General features: G+C 58.5%; 1 protein-coding gene across 4 annotated transcripts in view; it reads left to right on the forward strand.

Moving 5' to 3' along the window:
- TSPAN15 (tetraspanin 15) overlaps nt 1–15,844 on the forward strand; it is a 48,670-nt gene extending 32,826 nt beyond the window's left edge. For 2 of the 4 annotated variants that reach the window (XM_036336945.1, XM_036336947.1), the window contains 5 exons: nt 4,378–4,473; nt 6,877–7,005; nt 12,928–12,975; nt 14,320–14,436; nt 15,058–15,844. In XM_036336945.1, the coding sequence (XP_036192838.1) occupies nt 4,378–4,473; nt 6,877–7,005; nt 12,928–12,975; nt 14,320–14,436; nt 15,058–15,207 (540 nt within the window). In that variant the 3' untranslated portion in view covers nt 15,208–15,844. The remainder of the gene's footprint in view (nt 1–4,377; nt 4,474–6,876; nt 7,006–12,927; nt 12,976–14,319; nt 14,437–15,057) is intronic. The other 2 variants (XM_036336946.1, XM_036336948.1) reach the window with 1 other exon arrangement.
- The last annotated feature ends 852 nt before the right edge of the window (nt 15,845–16,696 follow it).

Below are 16,696 nucleotides of genomic sequence, written 5' to 3' on the forward strand. Positions count from 1 at the left end.
TGGGGAGCCGGGCACAGAGCAGGTGGCCCTGAGGCCTGGGCAGAAGGAGCAGGGGTGCAGCACCTTGACCCCCGCCAGTGGGAGGAAACCTGAATGCCCTCCATGACTTGTCTGTCTTACCCCTCTTGACCTACCATCACCCCAGCCTGTTCCCGGGACTCTCTTGAGGATGTCAGGAATGTTGGAGGCGGGTAACCCCTACCTGTGTGTTCCCAGGCAGGCAGAGCTGAGCAGGGTCACCCAGAGGGTGCCGGGCTCTACCTGCTGTATCTGTGTCCCCAGCCCAGGCCTCCTTCCCTCTGCTACCCGGGCCTTGACACCCAACTCCAGGCCAGGGATGGTGGGCAGCACGCAGCCTGTTTATTTTATCATGACACTGGCATTAGCTAGCTCTGGGCCTGACCTTGGGGTCAGGGAGAAAGGAGATGGCACCACACACGCGCGCACACACACACACACACACATACACACACACACATGCATAAACACGCACGCACGCATCATGGCCCGCTTGGCTGAGCACCTGAACATGTATATCCTTCTACCCAGAGCAAAGGAGAGAAAGTTCTGCACTGATCTGGCCAGACTCCACTGCTGGTGCACCCCACCGTGGATAGCCATCGGGGAGTGAGAGCTGGAGCCCCAAATACCTGGGAAACGGAAGCAGAGCCTCTCCCGCCACAGGGATTAAACCTGTGGCCTCGGCCAGGCCTGCGGGTGGGAATGGCAGGCATTCCCACAGCCTGGCAGCTCTCCTCTCCTTTTGTTCTTGCTTCTTGGGTCCTCTTTGGCCCTCAGTTGTCAGCTTGGGCCAATCCATGGCTGGAGCAGAACCTAGGGCCTGGGGGCCAGAGGACGAGTCCCCACCTTCGAGGGGACTGAGGGAAGCCCAGAGAGGCTGGCTCAGTGCTATGAGGTGCTGGTTTCATGTTCTGAGAACCAGGTGGCATTGGTTCCTACGGGGCTGCCAGCAGCCGGCCTCCCCGGCCTTGAGTTTGAGAAGCTGATATGGAGCCCGGCAGCCTCCAGGAAGCCAGGAGACCAGGACAGCACCTTCCTGCTGGGCAGCTCCAGCCCCTTCCCTCCCTCCCTCCTCTCCCTGCTCCTCCAGCCTCCCAGCCTCGGGGAGCTGCTGCCACTGCCCCCCACCCCTTCCAATTCCTCATTGATTTATAAACACCCTAAGCATCTCTGCTGAGAGGGTTGATGTGGAGGCTTCGGATGCCTTTAAAACTAGATTTGAAAGAAAGAACTAGATAGCTTGAACCTGGTGGCATACACAACGGCCCTTTGATGTTTGCTTACTGTTTGCTTAATTTAGCCTGGGCCACACGGCCTTGAGGCCATGCCAGCGGTTTGTGAAAGGTGGTTTTCTAGTCCTTGTTGGAGCTGCCCCTGCTGGTGTGTGTGTGTGTGTGTGTGTGTGTGTGTGTGTGTGTGTGTGACATGCATGTGTTTGCCTCTGGGAGCAGCACAGGAAGCCAGAATTGTCTCTTCCCTGCCATGCTCCACAAGGTGTATCCTCTGGGTGACACCTCCAATCTCTCCGAACACAGCAGAGCTCCCTACAGTCATAATGAACAGGGCAACTCACCTGCCTCACTGGAACTTCCCACCCACCCCCCAAACCCATCACAGCATAGGGACCACCTGACTGTCCTACACATCTCCTTGTACACACACACACACACACACACACAGACATGTACACAGACACAGACACACAAGTGCACATACACACATACACAGACACACACACACACAGAGACCACACAGATACAGACACAGACATACACACAGGCACACACAGTGCCAAAGGCAGTGCACACACATGCAGAGAGGTCCCTGCTGGGAACTGGGGCAGCTGCTGTCCACGGAGCCGGGGACCATCTGTTTCCCCTGCCCGTGTCTGGAGGCCTCCAGGGGGGCCTGTCTTCCCCACCGGGCCCCTCTCGGTTCCCCAGACGGAAAGCCTGATTCCCACACAGGCCTCTTTTGGAGTCGGCAACTTTGGAAGGTGAGCGGAGACTGAGATGGTTTGGGGAGCGAGGTCAGGGCTGCTCACCAAAGAGTGAGGGAGAGCTTTCCCCTTCGGGCCTCTGGGCATCCCCTCTGCAGACCTGCCCGGTCCTCCTGCCCTCCTCCCCTCCCTTCCATCTCTAGCACGTTGACCCGGTGAAGGGCTGGGAGGTGACCAGTGGGCCGGGACAGGTGCAGAAGGACGTGGTAGACCAGGGCTGTGTCTGCAGTGCCTCGAGAGTGGAAGGAGGCCGGTTGACACGCCCTCATGCAGGTAGCCTTAGACATTCCCCGACACTGACATTGCCCCTTGTGGCCCAGCTCAGCCAAGGGCCCCTGCGGCATGCCACCAATCCATGAGCTCATTCCCTGTCCTACCAGGGGTGGCAGACTGGCTCCGCCCTGGTGTCCTGTTTCTTAGGCACTCCAACCATGGCCCAGGATCACCCAGGGGAGCAGGCACCTAAGGCTGGAAAAGCCAGGCGGTCCCTGCTCTGCCCAGGCTGTGTGGCCACCCAGTCCTGGCCCCAGGATCCAGCGCCAGACATGTGCAGGGAATGGGCTGTTGAGTGCAGAGGTTTCAGGCGGGAGAGGCCTGGCCTGGGTCGCGGAGGCTGCGTCCAGTCTTCCCCAGCTCCCAGATCTGCTCGTCAGCAGGGCTCTCCTGCTGCCACAGAGCTTCCCTGCGCCCGTCTCCTTGTCTCCTTGGCTTTGAGCGGTGTGTCGGGAAGGACCTGGCAGATGTATCCTTTGTGTCTCTTCCTGACACTGCAGATGGGCTGGGGAGATGGCCCCAAACTGAACCGTGGCTTCTTAACTTGGCTTCTTCAAGTGCATCAGGCGGAGAGTTTGACACCTTGAGTCAGCGTCAACCTGCCAGTGACAGCAGGGTGACCTGGGACAAGCCACATGGCTTCTCCAGGCTGCAGGGTACTAGTGAGGGGTCCTCGGCCAGGACTGGCTCTTGCCCCAAGGCTGCCGCCATTGAAGTATGTCTTTTGGACAAGACGTGGGGCCTTGGTTCCCCCTGGGCTTAGCCATTTTCCACGGATGATGTGATAGGAGTGAAATGGTGCCATGAGTATGTGTCTTTGGAAGAAGAAAGATCTAATAAGACCAGGACCTGCTATGTCCCTGGCATCTTCATAAGGACTTCTGTAGTTTTAGTTTATTTAAATCTCAAAGCCCTATGAGGCAGAGGATGCCTCTCCATTTTGCAGGGGAAGAAATGGAGGCTCAAATGTTAAATGAAGTGCCTGAGGCCTGGTGGCTGCAGGACTGTTCTTGATCCTAAGGCCTGACAGCCCCTCTCAGCCTCGTCTTTGATCTGGAAGATGTCATACATAGGCCTGGGAAACGGAGGCCCAGAGAGGGGAAGAGCTGTGACGGGGCCCGCAGTGGCAGGCCTGGGCCTGGACCCCAGGGCCCCGCTGCCCCAGTGTCCCCACAGGCACCTCCCCCGGCCGTCGTCTGGCTCCAGGGCTGAGAATGCCCGCTTTATGCCGCACAATCTCTGATGATACGAGGGCCTCCCTGCTCTGAAGGCCCCGATTGTCCCTGTGAGCATGGAGCTGGGCTGCCCACATCCCCGTCCCCACCCCGCCCGCTATGGGGCCTTTTGTGCTCCGGGATCTCAGCACAACAGCCAGGCCGTTGATCCAGAAGGCCCGGGGTGACTGGGGGAGGGCGGCGTGCCAGCGCTCTTGCTCTTCCCGGCGGGGCTTGCCCCAGTTCCAGCCAGGAGGTGGGCCCTTGCCTCCGGGCCAGAGCCCTGCCGCGATGAGGAGGGGCCACGTGGAACTCAAGAGACCTCATGCCACGTCCTGGCTGGGCCCCTAACCAGCCTGCTCTGCAAACTGGGGAGAGTCAGGCCCCCTCTCTGGCCTCAGCTGCCTTATCTGTAACACAAGAGGTTGGATAGTAGAGAAGAGTGGAGGGGTCTGGGGGGCAAAGGGAAGATTCAGCTCAGGCCTGTGTCTGGACAGTAGAAGGAACACCAGGTGGGGAACCGGGACAGCTGAGCGCCAGCCCCATGGCTGCTTTGGGGTTGTGCACCCCCAGCTGGGCCCCCTCTCAGGGCCTGGGTTGTTTGATCTGCAAAGGAAAAGGGGGTGAGTCCCTCCTGCTCAGACATGGCAGCGGGACCCAGGCATCCGATGGGCATTAGAGGCGCAGAGAGGGTGTGTGGGCAGGGAGGTCGAGAGTGTTCAGGATGGGAGTGAGGGGGTGCTCCGTGCGGGCAGGGGTGGGGGCTTCCCGGGCACTTGGGCACCCTGTTCCAGTGGGAACTTCCGGGGAGTCTTGGGTTGGTCTCTGGGGTATGTGTGGTCTTTTTTTGTCATTTTTCTCTTTAAATAGACCATCGACTTTCTGAACGACAACATTCGAAGAGGAATCAAGAACTACTATGATGACCTGGACTTCAAAAACATCATGGACTTTGTTCAGAAGAAGGTGAGCCAGGCTTTTTGAGTCAGAGATGTGCTCAAGAGGGTGAGGGTGAGGGGTGATGTGGCTTATTCATTCCCAAGCAGGTGTCTGACCAGCCAGAACGGGGCTGGCCTTCTCAACCAGTCCTCTACCCACGTGCCTTGCTCTACCTGTTCCATGGGCCCTCCCCCTAAAAAAGGGAATAAGGTTGGAGTAACTACAGGCCACCCTGCAGGGTCCCAGGGTGCCCCTCTCCAATGGGCAAAGACCCTCCTTCCTTGAGAGGGGAGTGAGCTGAGCTCTAAGCCACCCAGTTCAGAAGTCCCTTCTGCCGGCTCCTTCGGTGGCGGGAGCGCACTCCCTGCCAAGTCCAGGTCAGCCCCGGTGGGAACAGAGCCCTTCCCTGATTCCAGTCCCGGCATTGGGAACAGAACAGGGCTTCTCCTGTTCCTCCATGACCCTTCTTGGACGGCGATGATGTCATTTTGAGATGCTGTCCCTCTCCCCCAAGGGCGGCCCAAGCCTGTGAGTGCAATAGCAGCTGCAGGGCCGGCCCCTGTCCTGCTTGGCTTAGACACACCATCTCACTTAGTCCTGACCCTCAGGCTCCTCATCTGCCTTGGGGGATCCTGATGGTCCCCTCCTCTTGGCGGGGTTGCCTGGACTTGATTCAGAAGTGCTTAGAGCAGTGCCAGGCATGGGGCAAGACCTCAGTCAGCAGGTGTCAGCGTCCTCATGTTCTCCCAGGTGAGGGCAGGCAGGGCTGGAGGACTGTGAGCCTGCTCAGCCCTGACAGCACTTCCTGGACTTGGCCTGGGGGGCTTCTGCTGGCCTGACCCCAGTGACAGCCCTCAGTGGGGACGGACCAGCATCTCACTGCACCCAGGGCCCCCGCAGTGGCCACTCCCTTGGCTCAGGGCTTTCCTGTGGTCACAACAGGTGCAGCCTCTGGGAGGCCCTTCTCGGCCAGGGCTGTGCCTGCCAGCTCTGGCTGGTGGGTGGAACGTGATGCTTTTATTGGACCCAGCCTTGAGCTGGTTGGGAATTTTATTTCTTCCAGGGTGGGTGGGGGTGTGACTCATGCTCATTGGGCACCACTTGGTGTCAGGCCCTATGCTGGGTGCATCGTGCACGGCCTCTCTTTGTAATCCTCAGCTCAGCTGTGCACAGCTGGGATTTCTCATCCGGCTTTGCAGATGAGGATCTGAGGCTCAGAGAGGCTGAGCAGCTTGCCTGAAGTCACACAGCTGGGAGTGGTGGTGTGAAGATGTGAACTCGGGTCTGTCTGATTGCAAAGCAAATGCCCTTTGCGCTGTACCACAGAGAGGCACGTTCAGGTCCTAAAACCTGAAAGGTTGTGGGCTGACCAGGCCCTCTAACCATATCACTCCCCTGGTTAAGCCCTCCAGTGACTTCCCGTCACTCAGAAAGAATACGATCCCAGCTCCTACTGTTCTGCCTCACAAGGCTTTGTAAGTCTGGCCTGTGCCGCCCCTTCACCCTCACCCCTCCCACTCCTCGCTGTGCCCTGCACGCTGGCCTCCGCCTGCTGCTGAAATACAGCCAGCTCATTGCTGTGCAGGGTCTGTGCACGTGTTGACTTTTTCCTGTTGTTCATGGTTCAGATTAAATGTCATCTCAGAGGCCTTTCCTGACCTCCTAACCTGCCGCTGCCCCGCCCCCTCCTTCCCTGGGTGCTCACATTCCTGGTGCGCGGCGCTGTGGCACTGACCTTTCCATGCTGTGCTTGCACTCCGACTCCCTCCACTGGAACGTGTCCCACGTGGTGGGCAGGGCGTGTGCTTTGCTCACCCTGTCCCTGCGGTGCCCAGAGCAGTGCCTGGACACACTGCACCCCGGAAGAGTAACTACTCTCCCAGGCATTGGCACCGCTCCAGGGGGAGATGCAGGGAGGAGCTCCTCTCAGGGGAGAATGGCACCAGCCTTCTCATGGCTCCCTGCTGAGCCCAGGGCAGGATGGAGGCGGGTGCCTCTCTGCTAAGGGCAGGCAGGCAGCGCTGGGGCCACTGGGTTGTGGTGGCTTCCATAGAATCCTAGTCCCTGGGACCCTAAAGGCCAACTTCTCTGGTCCGACACCTGCACTGGGACATGAAGATGGAATCCACTTGTCAAGGAAGGACTTGGCCTCCGGTGCTTAGTCACCACCCTGGTATCCCACCAAGAGGCTTCTCAGCCTCAGCTCGCCTACCTCTCCAGTGACGGGGTGCTCTCCACCTCCGGGGCGGCCATGCTGCCTGGGGAGGGCTTCGCCCTGACAGCACCCGGCTCAGGTGCTCCCTGTCACTCCTGGGACCAGGGGGAGCCACCTCATAAATTGCGCCGTCCCCTGCCAGGACCCCCTCCTGCTGTCTGCCCACGGCCTCAGTGGTCACAGCAGCTCCCTTCCCTGCTTGCTTCCTCCCTCAGTTCAAGTGCTGTGGAGGCGAAGACTACCGAGATTGGAGCAAAAACCAGTACCACGACTGCAACGCCCCCGGACCCCTGGCCTGCGGGGTGCCCTATACCTGCTGCTTCAGAAACACGGTACTCCCGCTGGTCGGGCACCTTCATCGTCTTTAGGACAGGGGTGGGTGGGTGGGATAGGCCACAGGTGGTGGTCGTTGTTTGGGCTTCCTGGGCCTCAAGGGCTCCTGCAGGGGTGAAGCTGGCGGCGGGGTGGGGCTTCCCTTTGCTAGGAGTGGTGAGTCCGCATCATTGCGCCTCACCTGTGCAGGCCTGTTCTAGGTGCTTTAGTTGTATTAACCCACTTAGTCCTGTCAGCTACCCTGTGAGGTCAGCGCTATTGTTTTACCCACTGAACAGGAGAGGAAACTGAGGCAGCAGAGGTTGGTGGGGCTGGGATGGCAGGCGGGCAGCCATCATCAGGGCTGTGCTCTGGGCTCCTGGACAAGCCAGGTGGGAGCAGGAGAGGACTCCGGCCAGGGCAGCTTAGCGGGGGTGGCCGGTTCTGCCTCCGCAGCTGGAGGGCCAGAGCAGGGCCGGCCTTGGGCGTCTCCAGGGCTTGAGGGCCTGGTGATCATCAGTAACAAGGCGCTTGGAAGGGGGGCTGGTGATGTAAATGCCAGCAGGGGCCTGCCAACCCTCTCACCCACTTAGCTACTTGGGAGGCGGTCCTGTGTAGTCACCGCTTACGAAGGACAGAGGCTTCGTCAATCTTCTGTGTTTGACTAATGTGTCCAAAAACTGCCTGGTTTCTGGGCTGGAACGAGGCAGAGAGCTTCTCGATTACTCATGCTCTGATAGTCATGGAAAGTTTCTCTTCGGACGTCGCCATCATTCCGTGCCCACCGGCGGGTTCTGTAAACTGAGCAGCTGGTGGTGTGGGTGCGGCCTCGCCCAGGAGTCGGGGAGCCAGTGACAAGTGCACGAGCCCTGAGAAAGGCTGGGCCAGGAGGGAGGTGTGTTGGAAATGTAGCTGCTATTTTAGGGGAGCTCCCTGGGCAGGGGGTGCTGGGAAGGAGCCCAGTGTTTTTGGGGGGCCTGTGGGAAATGATCCTGAACTTCGCCACCCAGGGCAGTGGCACCTGAATGTCCAAGTTGGAATGAGGAAGCCCAATTTTAGTTCATTCATTCAACAAGTATTTATTGAGGGCCAACTATTTGCCAGACGTGGTTCTGGGTTCTGGGGGTTAGTGCTCCGTGTGTTCTTAGGCAAACACACGGAGACTCTCTGCCTGCATGTGGCCGGTGTCCTCGTGGGGAAACTGACAAAACAAATGATAAAGGAGGATGTTAGAAGGTGATAAATGCTAAGGATAAAAAGTAAAGTAGGGGCATGGAGGGCTGCCATTTTAGATACTGAGAAGGTGGGTTCTCCGTAAAACCCTGAAGGAAGTGAGGGAGTAAGCCATGCATCTCTGGGGGATGGGCATTCCTGGCAGAGAGACCAGCAAGTGCAAAGGCCCTGGGGTGGGAATGACCCGAGTGTGTTTGAGAAACAGCACAGAGATGGTTTGGCTGCAGCAGAGTGAGGGCTGGGGGCGGTGAGGATAGCAGCAGGTGAAGCCAGAGAAGTTATGGGTGCCCCGAAGGCTACCGTCAGAACTTTGATGTTCCCCGGAGTGACAGGAAGTGACAGGCTTCAGTGGCTGAGTGGCAGCTCTGACTTGGGCTTTCCCAGGATCACCCTGGCTGCTGTGGGCACAGAGGTGGATGCAGGGAGCCGGGTGAAAGGCTAGTGCAGCGGTCTAGGCGTCACAGGTCAGGCTGTCTGGGCAGCAGGCTCTGAGATTCGGGTTAGTGAACAGGAGGCTCAGTAGAAGGTGCTCTCAGGGTCAATACCTGTAAGGGAGCTGACGGGAGCAGAGCTGGGCAGAGGGGGAAGCTGAGCGACGATGCAGACCCAGTAGGAGCCTCAGCTGAATCCATGGGGATCCCCCGAGTTGCCTGCACTGGGGCACAGAGGCCGAGGCTTCATACCCACCGTGACCAGGCATTGCAGTGGTCCCGTGTCCCACCTGGGAGGGACTGCTGGCTCTGCTCAGCAGAGAAACAGAACTAATAGGACGTGTGCCTGTGTGTGTGTGTGTGTGTGTGTGTAATTGGCTCACGGAACCATGGAGGCAAGGGAGTCCTGAGAACTGCAAGGTGAGTCAGCAAGCTGGAGACTCAGGAGAACCAATGCTTCATTCCAGTCTGAGTCCCAAGGCCTGAAAGCCAGGAGGGCTGCTGGCGTGGGCCCTCGCTGAAGGCTGGCAGGTGGAGACCCAGGGCAAGCTGGTGTTTCAGTTCAGATCTGAAGACAGTCTGGCTGGAAGCATTCCCTATAAATTGGTGGGGGGGGGGGGTGCGGGGGAGGGGAAGGGCAGCCTTTTTTTAAAAAATGATTTTAAAATTGATTTTTTGAGAGAGAGAGGAAGGGAGAGGGAGAGAGTGAGTGAAACATCGATTGGCTGCCTCCTGCACTTCCCCCAGCGGTTCTCAACCTATGGGTTGCGACCATCAGAAAACACATATAGCATATCAGATATTTACATTACGATTCATAACAGTAGCAAAATTACAGTTATGAAGTAGCAACGAAAATAATTTTATGGTTGGGGGGGTCACCACAACATGAGGAACTATATTAAAGGGTCGTGGCATCAGGAAGGTTGAGAACCACTGCATCAGGAACGGAGCCTGAACCCCGGGCATGTGCCCTGACCGAGAATTGAACTGGCAACCTTTTGGTTCACTGGACAATGCTCAACCAACTGAGTCATGGCCGCCAGGGCAAGGCAGCCTTTTTGTTCTAATCAGGCCTTTAACTGATTGGACGAGGCCTGCCCATATTAGGGAGGGCGATCCACTGTCCTTGGTCTACTGATTTAACTGTTGTTCTCATTGGAAACAGCCAGAACAAGCTCGGTCAAGTCAACACATAAAATTAACCACACGTGACAGTCACCATGGGGGGGCTGACAGCTAAGGGCTGCTGCCAGCAGCTCTCCCCTCCCAGCAGCAGCTGCGGGGTGCTGGGCAGCTCCTCACAGCATCCACCACACCAGGCAGGAGGAGGCAAAGGCTTAGGGCAGGTGGTGGTCGTGGAGGAGGCAAACCGTGTTTTGCAAGTAAGCCAGCAGGGTTTGCTGGCAGATGGGGTGTGGGGGTTGGTGAGAGGAAACTGAGGTGAACTCCCAGAGTTTGGTCTGAGCTACAAGAAAGTTGGGGCTACCACTGCTTGAGGGGGAGGACTATAGGGACAAGTTTGGGGACGTCAGGAGCTCGGCATGGACAGGTGGGGTTTGAGAGCCAGTGTGATGTGCCAGCAGGACTGTCAAAGTGGTAGTTAGAGACGAGCCTGGAGACGGGGGAAGAGGTCAGGCTGGGAGTATAGACACAGAGGCTGGCCTCCGAATGGGGCCACCGGGTGGGGAGGTGCCCGCCACCTGGCTGCGTGATCTCCGGTCCCGCCGTGTGCTCCCCGTGTTCCCCGCACTGGGATGATTTCCTCTAAATGTGAAAGAGGGTATTTATTTCCTTCCTCGATGGAATCGGTGCCATTTGTGTGTGAAGCTGCTTGTCTTATACGATCGCATGCAGCCAAGGTTCTGAAACACATAGAACAAAAAACTAAACTTAAAACAATGGAATCGTGGGAAATATATTCTGAAGTAGGAGGGCCGGATGCCGGAGATGTGAAATACTGACCTATCAGCTGCAGTGGTTCTCAACCTTCTGGCCCTTTAGATACAGGTCCTCATGTGGTGACCCCCAACCATAAAGTCATTTTCGTGGCTACTTCATAACTGTCATGTTGCTACTGTGATGAATCGCAATGTAAGTATCTGCTATGCAGGATGGTCTTGGGCGACCCCTGCGAAAGGGTTGTTTGACCGCCAGAGGGGTCGCGACCTACAGGTTGAGAACTGCTGAGCGAAGGGCTGTGGAGTCCCTGGAAAGGAGGCTTGTGTTTGGTGGCTTGGCGCTCCCTGGCAGCCGAAGGAAGGCGGTGTGGCCTGCTGCCCTGGCAATGCTTAGCAGAAGCAAGCAGCCCGTCTTCCAGGGAAAGCCACGGTTCCCCTCGCTCTCAGCTCGAAAAGAAACGTCCTAACGGGGCTTCCTAGAGGATCTGGGCAGGACTGGTCCCGCCCCCGGGAGAGAATTCTTCCTGCCTGAGCCTTCCTGCCTGAGCCTTCTCTGCCTGGGCCTCAGCGGCTAACCTGGGGCGGGAGCTCCGCCTCAGCCGCCCCGGCTCTCTAGGGGACTGGGAGCAACAGAGCTTCACATCGGCTTGTAAATACCGATTCTGTGGTCCAACCCAGGCAGGCTCGACCCTGGGAGACCCCTGGATGCCTCTTACCCCCCTCCTTGGAGGGGAACTTACCTGGAAGGGAAGGCGAGTCCCCCTCACCCCAGGGCGGAGGGAGGGCTCTGGGCTCCTGTGTGAGGGACGCCTCTGCCCGCTGCCTGTCTGCTCCCTACGGCAGGGGCTGCGGGCCCACCTCCAGGGCTGGAACCACAGCGAAGCGTGAAGTCACTTTTGTCACCTTGATACACACCAGAGAGTTTGCCTAATTATTATGTTCACGGCTCCCTCTTTAGAATAGAAGTTCCATGAAGGGAGGACTTGGTTTAGTTCTTCTTTATTCCAAATACCTAGGACAGTTATGGGCACATCGTGGGTGTTCAGTCCGTATTTGCCTGAATGAATGGGCAAATGGTGGGAAGCGCCAGCTCTCATTGTGCCCTCAGGTCCCTGCTCCCGGCCTGACCCTCTCCATGGGGGTCATGTTCAAGGCCTGGAGGGGCCAGAAGGCTGGCGATGCGGGGTCCCAGGGCGCCGGGCGGACGGTTGAGGCTGAGGCTAATGTTGCTCACATACCAGGCCCTGGCACTTAGACTGATCCGGGTGATGTCTGAGTTCCACCCGCTCTATAGGAAGGAGAGTCACGCCCTTCCTGGTCTCTCCGGAAGCTGGGGTTATAAACAAAGTCCCTCCAGCTGGCACTCCTGGGCTCTCCTGTGTGCCCGGCCCTGGGACACGCACTTCAAGTGTGTATCTCACTGTATGTTCAAAACGGCCTCAAGAGGTGGGTTCACCGGTCACCATTGCTTATGGAAAGGACCAAGGAGCCTATCATTCATTCATTCATTCATTCATTCAGCAAACACGTATCGAGTGCCTCCATGTGCCAGCCCCTCCGCAGCACCCGGAGGCCGGTCACAGAGCTCATAGTGACAGCGGGATCTGGACCAGGCACCACGATGCCAGAGGCCAGGCTGCTGCTCTCCTGCTTCCTGCTGCACCCTGACCCACAGCAGCTGTCACTCAGATGTGGAGGGGCGGGACCAGGGCATCTCACTTTCTCTCACCTCATAGAAGGAGATGGCACAGGCCCACAGGCATGATGGGAAGGGCCGCACCAGCCCTGTGACTTGCCTGCTGGGAAGGGCTTTGATGGGGTCCAGGGCCGAACACAGCTTTCCCAGCACGTAGATGGTCAGCATCTGGGACTTATTGAGAAGGACTCTCTTCCCAATAAGGAACATGGGGGCACTTCCACTGTGGGGGTAGCAGTTTGCAGGGGTGGGGCAGTGGGTCAGAGGTCCCAGCCTTGCCCTCAGATAACCCAGCACTGGCCAGGGTCTTGGCTGTGGTCTGGGGTTTTCCTTGAGGAGCCAACCAATGAGACAGGGCATCTGCGTGCCAGCAGAGCTGTGCCCCGGCAAGGCCGCAGTGGGGCAGCCGGGGTGGCGCGCTTTTCTCTGGGTTCCTGGGCTGCCGCTGATGGAGGAGTGGTTCCCACCCAAGTGCCGCAGAACTAGCCTTCTCACCTTCCCTCCGTGGGCATTTCTTAGAGGTGGGATGTGGAGATGCAGACTCCAGCCAGACTGCCTGGGTGGGATCTCAGCTGCAACCAGACCAGGCAGTGCAGCTCCGCCTCGGCTCTTTCCTCTGTAGAACGGGAGGATAAGAGTGTCTTTGACAGCGCTCACCACGTCAGTGTTAGCTGACACACCTTTCTGTTTCAGACGGCAGTCGTCAACACCATGTGTGGCTACAGAACGATCGACAAGGAGGTAATGTCTTCCAAGCCTCCAGGAAGGTGGCTCTTCCTGTCCTCTCCCCAGGGTGGCTGCAGGGGCCCCTGGGGGTGGGCTTCTGGCTGCTGAGATTTTCCAGTGTCTCTGGCTGTGACCAGGAGCCAGGGACTGGCACGGAGGGGCTCAGGGCGCCACGAGCCCCCTAGGCTGGGAGAGGCCGCCTGCCAGGGTTGGCCTGGGCCTGCTGTGGACTTGTCGGCGAGGCACACTCATGTGCCCAGCGTGCCCAGCGCCAGCCTGCCTCTGCCCTCGGAGCACCCGTTTGCCGATGGCTCCCGCTGGTTCTCTCAGCCCGGGACCCAGGAGGCCCTGGAGGACTAAGCCCTCAGGATCGCTCCTGGGCCAGCTTCCTGAGCAGCTCCCTGGCTGGGAGAGAGGCCGGGGCAGTGCTGAGAGGGAGCTGAACCGGATGCCCGAGACGCCCTGAGCAGCAGTCCTCGCAGTGCGGCCCAGGCCAGCAGCACGGCCCTGGGAGCTCACTGGAAACACACATGCTTGGGGTGGGCCCGGAAGGTGATTTGATCCACACGTAAGCAGTAGAGCCATTGACCGGCAGTGGCCCTCAAGCCATCAGACCCAATGGCCGGTGTGTATACTAACTAACCTCTTGGTAATGCCCTAGATATTATCCTGAAATGAAATCCACAGATAATATGACCTGTAACCTACCTACACACCTAATTTCAAAACAAGTAACACTGATCTGAGATGGAAGGAGAAATGAAATAAAACAACTTATAACCATATAACGCATTTCAACAAAGGGCTCAGGCACCAGGTCGCTGCCCAGAAGACACAACGCAGTCAGGTGTCTGCACACAGGGAAAGCGACAGCTGTCATGTTGGCAACTTGCATTATTTTTAAAAAACATGGTTTTTTAAAATGATAAACAATTCTCGATAAAGTTCCACACAAAAGAAATTATAATCGTCCCTTAATTTACACAGTCGCACTTCTGCAGAATTCAGTGTATGTAGCAAGACCACACTTTGGTTTTCATATGTGCCTGGAGTTAGGCTTTCGGCTCAGATAACTCTGAGTGGGTTTGCACCCACATGAGTGCCTGTGGGACATAGAGAGCAGGCAGGCAGGGAAGTAGGATGGCTCTGAGCTCTGAAGTCCCTCGGCCCCCAACCCCATTCGCCGTGGCTGCCAGCAGCGCCACCACAGCGCTCCCGTGCTCTCCAGGGAACACAGCTGCCCCCCGAGACTCAGTGATCGGGAGCCACCTTCTGGCCTGCATATGTGCAACAGAATGGGTGGTCCGTGGGACCAGGGTGCTGCCCGGGGAGGCGCTCAGCCGGGCTCTTTCCCTGCAGCGCCTCAGCGTGCAGGACGTCATCTACGTGCGGGGCTGCACCAACGCCGTGCTCATCTGGTTCATGGACAACTACACCATCATGGCGGGCCTCCTGCTGGGCATCCTGCTCCCCCAGGTGGGCTGGGCCCCGCTCCACGCAGGGTGGGGAGCGGGAGGCAGGGTGGTGGGCGGGCTGTGGGCTCAATGAAGGGTGGCAGGTGGTTGCAGGGTGCAGAGGAGGTACAAAAGGGGCGGGTGAAGAAGGCTCTTGTACCGGCAAGCTGGGCTCACCTGGGAGGGCTGAGGGCTGGAAGGAGAAGGCACATGGCAGTAGCATTGCTTATAAAGCTCTTCCGAGTGCTTTCCCGGCACTGCCTCCTCCTGTCCTATGAGGTAGGTCCTGTTATACCCATTTTACAGAGGAGGGAACTGAGGCTCAGCAGCGTTAAGTGACTTGCCCAAGGCCCTCCAGATTGTGAGTGGCATAGCTGGGGTGGGGACAGGAGTCCCAGGATGGAGGTACCTCTCCTGATGGGCACAGGGGAGGTCTCTGGGGTTTCCTGGGAGGGCCGAGGAGGGCCCAGGGTGGGGCTGCTGACAGTGGGGGTGCTGGGGAGAAGGCTGTGCCCTGGGGTTTCCAGGCCACCGGTGCCATGAGTGCTCCTGACTGGCTGCCTGGGTTTCTGGGAACGGGGCTGCCAGAGAGGGCTGGGCTGCCCGATCCCCAGGAGCCTCACCCGCCTGCCCTTCTTCTCAGTTCCTGGGGGTGCTGCTGACGTTCCTGTACATCACGCGGGTGGAAGACATCATCACGGAGTACTCGGTCACCGACGGGCTGCTGGGGCCTGGCGCCAAGCCCCGCATGGACGCGGCGGGCTCGGGATGCTGCATGTGCTACCCCAGTTAGGGCCGGCCTGGGCCAGGCGCCAGCAGGACAGTGCCAGCACAGCCCCGCCTCGTGGGCGCTGCACAGGACAGCGGTCCTCTCCCCCGGGCGGCACTGAACAAAGCCTGGCTGTGTGCTCTGGTGGACGGCTCGGGCCTCCCGTGGCCACTGCCTCCCTGGAGGACGGAACCTGAGGCCTCCCCAGCTCCCGTGTGTCTGCTTGCCGCGGGGCACGGGGAACAGGGTGGCCTGGGCCGCGGGGAGGGGAAGCTCCGTGCTCAGCTCAGGGCCCAGTCATTTCTGGCAGTGCCTTGGCCTCGGATGTTTATGCCCCTCTGGGGGCGGTTTTCCGTGGTTTGTAAACGGGAGAGAGGAGAGCAGGTGTGCCCCGTGGTGCAGGCGGGGAGGTGCACCCCCCAGGCCCCAACCCTCGGCCATGCCCCAGGGCAGGTGGGCCTGTTCCTCAGCCTCCAGGTGCCTTGAGCCCTCCCCAGGGCTGCTGCTTTGCTTGGTCCTGTTTTTTACGTGATTTTGTCACGCTCATTTTGTACACAGTTAACAGGAGTTTCTGACTAATCAAAGCTGGGTGTGTCCCACACACACCACTCTTTTCCCTCTAAGCCCGTTTATTAATCAAACAATAAAGACTTGATTTTTTTGTGTGTCTTTCATTTGTGCTGCTGGTTGGGTGGGGAGGGGTGAGGACGGCCTGAACGTGGACTCGCAGCCCCTTGTTGGTGCAGGACTGAAGGGGTCCACCCCGGGGCCCAGGTTTGGGACAGTTGGGACACCGAGACCGGGAGACCCGGCAGCTGGCCCGACGCTGCCCGGGTTGGGAAGGGCCTCTCCCGTTCTTCGTTCTTCTTCGGTGTTGCCACTTAAGGAAATGGCTTTTCCCAGCTGGGCCTGTGGGCTGGGCCTGCAGCCTGCCTTTCCTGCTAGGAATTCGCTGGCGGGAACCCTCAGGGGAGGAGGCGGAGATGACTGCGAAGCTGAGGCCAAGCCACCCATGGCATGAGGCTCCTCCTCTGGGAAGGGGCGGAAGGGGGCTAGGAAAGCCTTGGGTCTGGGAAGGAGCAGTGCCCACAGCCCACGGTGGCTTCAGCACCAGGGTGGCTGTCCCTCCTTCAGGAAGCAGTGCGCTTGTTGCTTGTTCCCAGGGACGGGGGCGGCGCGAAGGCCGGGGAATGCTAAGCACAGCCTGGTGCTGACTGCCCCCTGCTGGAGACAGCAGGCCCTACGTGGACCCGTCCACCCCTGCCTTCCTGCAGCCCCACGACTTGGATTCTAGATGCTCCATGGCCGCGGTTCTCAACCTGTGGGTCGCGACCCCTTTGGGGGTCAAACGACCCTTTCACAGGGGTCGCCGAAGACCATCGGAAAACACATATATAATTACATGTTGTTTTTGTGATTAATCACTATGCTTTAATTATGTTCAATTTGTAACAATGAAATTGGGGGTCACCACAACATGAGGAACTGTATTAAAGGGTCGCGGCATTAGGAA

The sequence above is a fragment of the Myotis myotis genome, unplaced genomic scaffold, assembly GCF_014108235.1.
Source record: "Myotis myotis isolate mMyoMyo1 unplaced genomic scaffold, mMyoMyo1.p scaffold_m19_p_15, whole genome shotgun sequence".
NCBI lineage: Eukaryota > Metazoa > Chordata > Mammalia > Chiroptera > Vespertilionidae > Myotis > Myotis myotis.